The 9,766-nt window shown below is 56.9% G+C and overlaps 1 protein-coding gene across 1 annotated transcript; it reads right to left on the minus strand.

Moving 5' to 3' along the window:
* Nucleotides 1-757: 757 nt before the first annotated feature.
* SGTA (small glutamine rich tetratricopeptide repeat co-chaperone alpha) lies at nucleotides 758-9,666 on the minus strand. The gene is made up of 12 exons (XM_053966138.1): nucleotides 9,594-9,666; nucleotides 8,409-8,565; nucleotides 7,371-7,474; nucleotides 7,130-7,214; nucleotides 6,541-6,640; nucleotides 5,677-5,781; nucleotides 4,976-5,114; nucleotides 4,153-4,215; nucleotides 3,790-3,827; nucleotides 2,931-3,020; nucleotides 2,229-2,344; nucleotides 758-1,831 (listed from the first exon to the last, which is right to left on the minus strand). The coding sequence occupies exons 2-11, from the start codon at nucleotides 8,506-8,508 to the stop codon at nucleotides 2,230-2,232; spliced, it is 939 nt and encodes a 312-aa protein (XP_053822113.1). The 5' UTR covers nucleotides 8,509-8,565; nucleotides 9,594-9,666; the 3' UTR covers nucleotides 758-1,831; nucleotide 2,229.
* Nucleotides 9,667-9,766: the final 100 nt, after the last annotated feature.

A 9,766-nucleotide genomic window follows, 5' to 3' on the forward strand; every position in this document is an offset into this window, starting at 1 on the left:
GGGAAAAACGGGAACGGGAAAAACGGGAACCGGGAGCGCCGGGAACGGGAAAACCGGCCCTGGAACAGCGTCCGCCACGCCCACACCCCCTGCTCCTGCCGCTCTGTGATCAAACTGCACCAATGGCAGCTGCGGGATGCTGCAGGGAGAGCCGAGGCCCACCTGAAAATTCCATAAAATTCCACAAAATTCCATTAAATTCCCTTTTTTTTTTTTTCGCTGTCGGCTCCCAGAGGAGCCAGGAATTTTTGGGAAAGTCCAAAAGGAGGCTGGCAGTTCAGCCTGGAGTTCAGGAGCAGCTCCAGGCAGGGCAGGAGGAATTCCCTGGAAAAGCTCACCTGGAATTCAGGGCTGGAAAATCCCAACCCAGAGAGGAGGAAAAATACAGAAAAAAACGGGTCAGGGAAGAACGAGGAGGGTGAGGGAAAGGAAACAGCACGGAATGAGCAGAAAACAGCAGGAAAATGGCTCCGTGGTTTCCGTGTTTTTGGGTAATTCCAGAATATTTTCCTTTCCAGCCTGGAATTCCTTTGGTGGGGCTACAGAAAAGCAGCTGGAGAGAAACTAAAGGCAATTTGGGGAAGGAGAAATGGGGGGAAAAGAAAAGTTTTCCTATTTCTGTGCCTTAGGAACGCGCAGGAGGAGAATTCCCGCTGGGAAGGACGAAAAAAAAAGGGGGAAAAATGGGATAAAATGTGCCCCAAACAGAGCCCCGAGCCCACAGAAAGTTCTGGAAAATCACCTGAGCACGCCGGGATAACAACCAAAGTGTCCAAATGGTTTTTATTCCTCACGAGTGACACGAACCACATGAATTCCACGGAGCCTCGGCCAAAAAAAAAAAATCACTTTTTCCCATGATTTTTTCCGTCTCCCGAACGTTCCAGAGGGGCTCCTCCTCCCCCAGGAGCCAAAAACAGGATTGAAATCCATCCTGGATTTAACAAAAAATCCCTCTGGTCTCCCCCAGCTGGGGTCTGAGGCGGCTCCAGGAGCTTTTCCCTGCCCAAATCCGGGATTTTGGATCCAAAGGGGATTTTGGATTCCCTCCACCCCAGCCCAGCCAGGCCGACCAGTGGCATGCAATTAAGATAAAAAAAAAAAAACAAAATAATTCGGAAAAAACTCCTTTAAACACACTAAAAACCCCTTCACTCCCTCCCTGCTCACATTCCATGGGAGAGATTCCCGTTTTGCCAGAGCGGCGCCGCGCGCCCAAATGGGATTTTCCAGGATTTTTTGGGATGGGAAAACCCCCAAAAACGCCTGGGGGAGGCTCAGCCCTGACTGCCCCGCGGATCCCGGGGAGGGGAGCAGCCAAATTCCCGAAAATCCCAGACTTGGAGGGAAATCCTCATTCCCAGAGGTGGAAAATCCCGGGAATTCCAGGGTGGGGCCGAGCAGGGACTCAAACACTTCTTGGAAGTGGCTCCCGAGGGGAAAAGTGGGGAGAGGAAAAAAAATGAGGAATTCGCTTGGAAATCCTTCAAAAAACCAAAGCCAAAACCAAAACCAACCAAAAAATGGGGAATAAAAATCCCCCAGCAGCAAATCCCGCGGGGATCTGGGAATTTCCCAGCGGAATTCTGAGTTCAGCTCTGCCAGGGAAAAAAACCCAAAAAATAAACCTGGGAAAAGGGAAAAAAGGGAGGAGCAGGGCGGGAAGTGGGAATTCTCGGTGACATGCAGGGCACGGGGAGATTTGGGGATTTTTGTGGTTTTCATCCCTTGGAGTTTTGGGCTTTTCCCCCTCTTGGACACTCCCAAGTCAGGAATTGGCAACACGGAGGTGGCTCCCAGCTGGAAAAGCAAATCCTGGAATTCCCAGGGGCTGCGGAGAGAGGGAAAGCAGGGAGTTCACCTGGGGAAAGGGGAATTTCATCTGATTGATCTGTATTATTTACTTCTAGTTTTATTTTATTTATTTTATTGATCCCGCCCCACCTCACTCCTGTGTGGATAGAACTGGACTTATCAATTCCTGCACTGAATCAATCAATTGATCAATCAATCGATCAATAGCCATTGATCCTGCCCCACCTCACTCCTGATTGATTACAACTGAAGTTATCAATTCCTGCACTCAATCAATCAATCAATCGATCAATAGCCATTGATCCTGCCCCACCTCACTCCTGATTGATCAGAACTGAAGTTATTGATTCCTGTACTGAATCAATCAATCAATCAATCAATCAATCGATCAATAGCCATTGATCCTGCCCCACCTCACTCCTGCTGCTCCTCGTTGCTGGCGCTCGGGGTCCGGCTGCGGATTTGGCTGCGCAGCTGCTCGATGAGCTCGGGGTTCTGCTGCTGCATCTGCTGGGCAAACTGCTGGCCCCTGGGGACAGCGGGACACCGGGACGTCAGGGACACACCGGGACACCGGGGACACACCGGGGACACACAGGGACACCGGGGACACCGGGGACGTCAGGGACACACAGGGGACACCGGGGACACACCGGGGACAGCGGGACGTCAGGGACACACCGGGACACACCGGGACATTGGGGACACCGGGGACACACAGGGACACCGGGGACACCGGGGACGTCAGGGACACACAGGGGACACCGGGGACACCGGGGACACACAGGGACACCGGGGACGTCAGGGACAGCAGTGACATGGGGACAGCAGGGGACACCTGGACACAGGCGACCCTGGGACATTCCTAGCCCTGGATCCAGGATTGTCCCCCTGGATTGTCCCCAGTCCTGTCCCCAAACTGCCCCCGGGATTGTCCCCAATCATCCCCATCCCTGTCCCAGCCCTGTCCCCAGCTGTCCCCAATCCTGTCCCATCTGTCCCAGCTGTCCCCATCTGTCCCCAGCCCTGTCCCAGCTGTCCCCAGCCCTGTCCCCAGCCCTGTCCCAGCTGTCCCCAGCCCTGTCCCCAGTCCTGTCCCCGCTGTCCCCACTCACGCCTGGATCAGGCTGGCCAGGTCGTTGGTGGAGGGGCTGCTCCCGGCCGCTCCCATGGCGTTGTGGCCTCCCGAGATCATCCCGGACATTCTGGGAAGGGAAAGAAAGGGCTCAGGACTGGGGAAAAAAATCCCAAAAAATCACCTGGGGACTGATGGGAGCAACTTCCCACCCCAGGCATCTCGGAATTCCCTGCAGCAGCCTTTCCTGGGTCAGCTGGAAATAAGTAACTAAGCTGAACAGTAAATAAATGATTATAATAATGTCGATATTCCCCGATTCATGGAATCACAGCCCTGCTCGTTCCCTGCTCTGCATCCAGGAGAGGATTCCCTGGACTCCCTCCAGGGCTGTATCCAGGTGGGAATTCCTGCTGGCACCAGGCACAGGAGCAGGGAGAAGCCAAAGGGAGCCCAGTGGTCTCATGCCAAAATCCAACATCTTGGGGCTCCAGAGGGTCTGTCCCTCCTGCCACGCTCCGCAGGGATGCTCAGGAATGGCCTGAGCCTTCCTTGGATTTATGAATTTATCCATTTTCTTCCAATATTGGGAACTGCTCCTCACAACCATCCAGGAATGGGAATATTCCCATTTTAACCAAGCTGGGAAATCCTGAAATCCCACGAAACCACAGCAGAGCCAATTCCAGGGCCATGACCCATCCCATCCCACCTCCCTCCGGAATAATTTTATTCCAATCCCTCTCCCAGCACCTTCCAGAGCACCCAAACCCCCCCAGCTCAGGGAACTGGGCCGGTTCCGAGCCCCCCTCCACATTCCTGGCCCAAATTCCCTCCTGCTCCCGGCAGGAAAGGCCAGAATTCCAAGAGGGAATAAATAAAAGCGGGATCCAACTCACAGCTGTTGTACTTGGGGGTTGTTCATGAGGTTTGAGGCCTGTGGGGAATAAAAACAACACCAGGGTGAGGCAGCAGGGACGGGGTGGGATCGACCCCGAAGGGAAGGCGGGAAAGCCTGGGAATCCTTGGGAATCCAGGAAAAGGGGGGAAATGGCAAAAAGAAGAGCAGAGCAGGCCCTGGCACAGCCCGGGAAAAGCCTGAGGAGAAATTCCCAGCTCTGTCGGAGCTGAAGGGAGCAGCAGCAGCTCCCACACAGCCCCAGGGAGTGGGAAAAGCTTCCAGAGGGGCTCCATCCCGAGGAACCCCACGTGAGGAGCCCCCAGGGAGGCTCCATCCAGGGAATCCCAAGGTCTGGAATTACCATGCTCATGAAGCCGGGGTTGTTCAGCAATCCGGCCAAGTCGAAGCCTCCGGGGCCGCCGGTCTGGAAGAGAGAAACCAGAGCTGCTGTCACTGCTCGTTCCCCACTCCCATCCCTCATTCCCAGAGCTGCCAGAGCCAGGGAATCCCTGCAGCAATGGGCTGCCACGAAGGGATCCATTTCCAGCCCTGCCAGGGCCAGGGACACTTCACTGTCCCAGCCGCTCCAGCCTGGCCTCGGGCACTTCCACAGCTGCTCTGGGAATTCCACCCCATTCCCTCCCAGCCAGGAATTCCTTCCCCACGTCCCACCCAGATCTCCCTTTTCCCAGTTTAAATCCATTCCCTGTGTCCTGTCCCTCCATCCCTCGTCCCAAATCCCTCTCCAGGAGCCCTTAACCCCTGGAAGTGGCTCCCTGGATCTTCTCTTCTCCACCCTTCCCTCGGACACTCCCAGGGATCCAACTTCTCTGGGAATTCCATCCCAGGACTCCTTCCCATCACCCCACCTAACCCTTCCCAACATTCCCCTGTCTCTCCAGGCAGTTGGAAAAATCCTTCCCCATTTTTTGCGGGCTCCCTGCAGGTGCTGGGAGGATCCCAGCTCCAAGCTTCAAACCCTGCCGTGGGGAGGAGGCTCTGGAAAGCCCCAGGGACTCCTGCTCACCCCCTCTGCTGCTGTTCAGAGGGCACAGGGAAAATTAAAAAAGCTGAGTTTTGGAGAGATTTGATCACAAAAGCGGAAATTGCTCTTGCAAAACCCTGCTCCTGCTCCAGCACCTCTTGGAACCTGAATAAACTCCCAAATTCCACCCGGGACTTACTGGACTGGGAGTCTCCTTCATTTTCTGTTCAGCTATTTTGAGGTTGGATTTGTACGTTTCGTTGTCCGGATCCAACTCCAGAGCTTTTTTGTAGTAAACAACAGCTTCTGTGTGTTTGTTTAAGCTGGACAGGGCCAAGCTGGGAAGGAAAAGAAAAATCAAAGTCACAGAGGGCTTTTTTGTCACCTTTTTTTACCCAATTGTTGTCCCCACCAAATTCTCAGAATTGAAAAATGTGAAATTTTTCTCCACCCTAAAAAGCTGAAGCAGCAGAAATTGTTTCATGGTGGAATGAACTGATAAAATCCCTGTGCTGAGGTGTCCAGGGGTTGAAAATTCCAGCAGGAATGGTGGAAAGAAAATAAAAAAATCAAAGTCACAGAGGGGGTTTTTTTGGCACTTTTTAAATCCAGTTGTCCCCACCAACTTTCTTAGAACTGAGAAATAAGAAATTTTCAGGAAATGAAAATTCCAGCAGAAAAGAAAATAAAAATCAAAGCCACAGAGGAATTTTTTGGTCACTTGTTTTGTCCCACCAACTTCCTAAAAACTGAAAAAGGCGACATTTTTCTCCACCCTGAAAAGCTGGAAGAGCAGGAATTTTTTCACGGTGGAACATGGATAAAATCCCTGTGCTGGGGTGTCCAGGGACCCCGAATTCCCGAGGAAAGGTGGGAATTTCCCAGGGGGCTGCTGCTCACCCCATCCTGCCGTAGGCTTTGCTGTAGCTGGGGTCGATGCCGATGGCGCGCTCGCAGTCCCGCACGGCTCCCGCGTAATTCCCCAGTTTGCTGTAGGCAGCAGCCCTGGAAAAACGGGCAGAGCGGGAGGCTGGGAATGCTGAGCAGCTGGAATATCCCGAGGGAAGTCACCCCTGGTGTGAGCTGAGTCCCAGCTGCTCCGGGTTCTCACTCCTCCTGGTGACATCCCAGGATCACTTCCCAGCTGAGAAAATCCCTCTGGTTCCCCTCATCCCTCGATTTCTCAACGTTTCCCCGCATTCCAAAGAGGAAAGATTTGGTTTCTAAGGCTGGCTTTTATGCTCGACCTCACAATTCTGAGAGGCACCGGTCCCAAACCCTCCGAGAGAGCCAAAAGCACCAATTCCCACCCAAAATCCCCCTCCCACCGTGTCCAGGTGGATCTGAGCTCCCACCACAACCAGGGAATTCCATCAAATTAAACTTCAAAGTCTGTTTTATGCAAGAATTGCCTGAGGAACACAAAGACCTCCCCCCTTCCACGGCCCATTTGCACACACAGCTGCCTCACCTCTCCACGAGGAGCCTCCAGCTCCTCATTCCACCCTGAATTCCCAACACATCCCACTCTGCATGGAAGCAGACCCCATTCCCTGGCAGCCCTCATCCCTCCAGTGCTGAATAAAGGTCACTTCCACACCCACTGCCCACCCAGAGATCCCAGGAGGCACCAAAAGCACGGCACGGTCCCACAGCAAGCGAGGAACTGCTCCGAAACTCCACAGAACCATTACAGAACTGGGAATTTTGGGCATTCCGGAGCCTGGGATCCCAGCAGGAGCAGCTGGGGGGGCTGCTCAGTACCTGTTGCAGAAATAAACGGCGTTGGCTGGGTTTAACTCGATGGCTTTTCCATAAAAAGACACGGCAGCCTCGAAGTTTTCTGCCTTCATTTGGTCGTTTCCTGAAAGGAGGGTGGGAAAGGATGGAAAAGAACTGGGACAAACCAAAGAAAAAGGCCTGGATGCATGGAAATAGCACAGGGGAGAGGTTTGTCAGCGTGGGGCAGGGCCAGCTGCGAGGCCGTGCTGGAAATTCCAGCATTCCTGGTGCTGCATCCCAAAAATCAGCCCAGGTGCTGGCTCAGGGGGAAGTGCTGCATCCACGCTCATCCCACTTCTTCCCAGGAAAAAGCCTCCCTGCACAAGAGCAGGAAGGATGGCTGCTCTGCTCCACACCCCACAGGATTTCTGGGATAAAAATCCCACTGATCCAACCTTCCTGGCAGCAAAATCTCCCCACACTCCTGCAGCCCAAACAGAGCCAAGAGGCAGAAACAGAAAACATTCCTTTTCTCCCCCCAGATCCAAGCATTCCCCAGGTGCCAGGGAATTGAGATCCCCTCCCAGTGAGCACCAAACCCTCGTTATCCAGCAGCTCCAGGGGTTGGTACCTTCAGTCTTGAGTCTTTCAGCTTCAGCCACGTCATCTTCCGAGGGCGTGACGGGCTCCGAGTTCGTCCTGGAGCGTTCCGGCTCCTTCCAAGGAGAGGGAGAAGCTGAGCTGAGCATTCCCACAATTCCCATTTCTCCAGCCCAAAACGTTCCCCTCCCACACGGAGCTCCTGAGGGGAGCAGCAGCCTCCAGGAAAATCCAGCAGAACTCAGGGAAAAGGGAACATTCCAGGTGCTCACCTTCCCTGCCACGGCTTCAAATATTTCGGGAAGGGTCTGGGACACAGCCAGGCTTTGGTCTTCCATGGAGACCCCAAACGCTGTTTCCAGGCACTGGATGGCCACTGGGTAAGGAGAGTCAGGTCATTAATTAATAAATATTCATCCCTCTCCCTCATCTGTCAAAAAGCCAGGAAAAAACCCCAACACTGTCCCCACACCAGATGGGATTTTCGGGCTGTATCCTCAGATTGTGCCAGAACTCGGAGCCGGGCAAAGCTTCCCTCTGGAAATCCTGGATGAAGCCAGTCCCAGTTCCCACCCCGAGGGATTCCTGGGGTTGGAAGTGAATCAGGCTGGGGCTGCAGCAGCATTCCCACAGCTGGGAATGTGGGAATGGCCCAGAATTCCAGGGAGAGACCCAGACGTTCCCCTCGCTCTGGGAGCCCTGAGCCGCCTCCTCCCTCCTCAGGCTTGGGAAGCTGCTCCCAGGGAAAAGCTGCTCCCAGGGAAAGGAGAGCCTCCCCGAGCCCTCCTGCCACACTTTACATCCCAAAACATCCCATCCCCAGCACCCCACAGCCACGCTCCTTTCACCAGGACGAGCCCACAAACCAAGGATAAACCTTAAGCTCCTTAGGGAGATCCTTTTAAGATCCCTTCCTTCCGAAGGGCCTGGAAAAGCCCTGAGGGACGAGGTTTTGGGGAGCAGAGGAGGAGAAACAACGCCAGGAGCACAAAAAGCTTCCCTGGAGCCACGGAATTCCCACCTCCCACCCCACAGAACGCTCCCGGATGAACCCTCTGAGTCTCCAAGCAGGGATCAGGGAGGCTTCTGACCCCAGGCACATCCCTGCCTCCAGCTAAGCTGCTCTTGGAGGAGATCAGAAGCCACACGAGCCACCAGCATCCCCGGATAAATCCCAAAAGGAAAAACGAACTCCAAACTTCCAGCGGGGTTCGGCACCGGGAGCAGCCCGGCCGAGCCAGGGGTAGAGAACGGGGAGACAGCGGCGAAATCCTCCCAGATTTTGGCCCGCCAGAGGCAGATCCACCCACCTTCCAAACTCTCCTGCGCGTCGGGAGACATGCTCCCGCTCTGGAGCTGGCTGTGCAGGAACTGGATGATGGAGAAGGCGAGCCGCTTCTGGTCTGCCATGCCGGGACAGAGGCTGCGAGGGGCCGGGCTCCGCCGCTCCTGGCGTCCCAAAATCTCCTGCAGAGACACCAGGGAGGGCAGGGGGGCTGAGGGGCCAGGATGGATGTGGGGCCTGAGGGAGCCGCCCTGCCCTCTCGGTCCGGTAAGAATCCAGAACCTTCCTCGTGCTCCTCAGCAGTTCCCCAGGCCGGGGCTCACCCTCTGCCTGGCACAGCCCAGAGGGGCTGCAGGGGGTGAAATCCCCGGAGCTCGCCAGGAAAAATCCCCACTTTTCTGCTCCCCGAGCACGGCTTGCTCCTGAAACCACACCAAGAGCAGCGGGGATTTGGTAGCCCTTGGTAGCCAGGGCTGTCCCAGCCTGTCCCGGCAGGGAAAAGGGAGAGAAATCCCAAAGCGGTCCCGAAAAGCAGAGCCCGGGGCTGGGGATTCCAGCGCTCCCGGGGCAGCTCCCGAGGGAAAGCGGCTCCGGCTCCGCTGCCGCCAGCCCGGCCCTTAACGGGGTTTGTAGCACAGCCAGGCTCCTTGAACCGAGAAACGAGCTCCGTTTAATGCGAGTCCGACCGAGCCGAGCGGGCCCATCCGCCCGGAGCCCCCGGGCCCCGGGCCGGGCGGAGAGGGAAGGCGCCGCTCCCCGGTGCCCCCGCCCCGCTTCCCAAAGCCCCGCGAGCACCGCCCGGACCCTGCCCCGGTGGAGGCAACCGGGGACCCCCGGCCCGGCCCCGGCCGCGGAAACCGCCGGGTCCCGCCGCCACCGCCGGTGCCCTCACCGGGACCGGGGCGGGCGACCCCCGGGCCTGGCACCGGCACCACCGGAGACACAGAAGTCCCAACGGGGGGCACAGCCCGCTCCCGGTACGTCCCGTCCGGCCCGGTCCGGTCCGGTTCCGCCCCCCCCAGGCCCCGGTGTCCCCGGTACGCCCCGGTGCCGCTGTCCCAAGGCGGAGCAGAACCGCGGCTGCCGGCGGGCAGCACGGCCCGGCACCAGCGGGTCCGGGGCGGAGGGTGCCGGCGGGGCCCGGCCCCGGTGCCCCCATCCCGTCCCGTCCCGTCCCGGCCCCGGTGCTCCCCGGTCTCCCCGCGCTCACCGGACACTCGCCTGGGCCGGGCGCGCTCCCGCACTGCGCATGCGCCGCGCCCGCCGCGCGCCGGCGCCGCTGCGGCCCCGCCCCTGCCCGTAGCACAGGAATGGGCGCGGCCTACGGCGGAAGCTCCGCCCCCACCGGTACCATAGAGATGCGGCGTTGTCACGGCAACGCGC

The sequence above is a fragment of the Vidua chalybeata genome, chromosome 27 (assembly GCF_026979565.1).
Source record: "Vidua chalybeata isolate OUT-0048 chromosome 27, bVidCha1 merged haplotype, whole genome shotgun sequence".
NCBI lineage: Eukaryota > Metazoa > Chordata > Aves > Passeriformes > Viduidae > Vidua > Vidua chalybeata.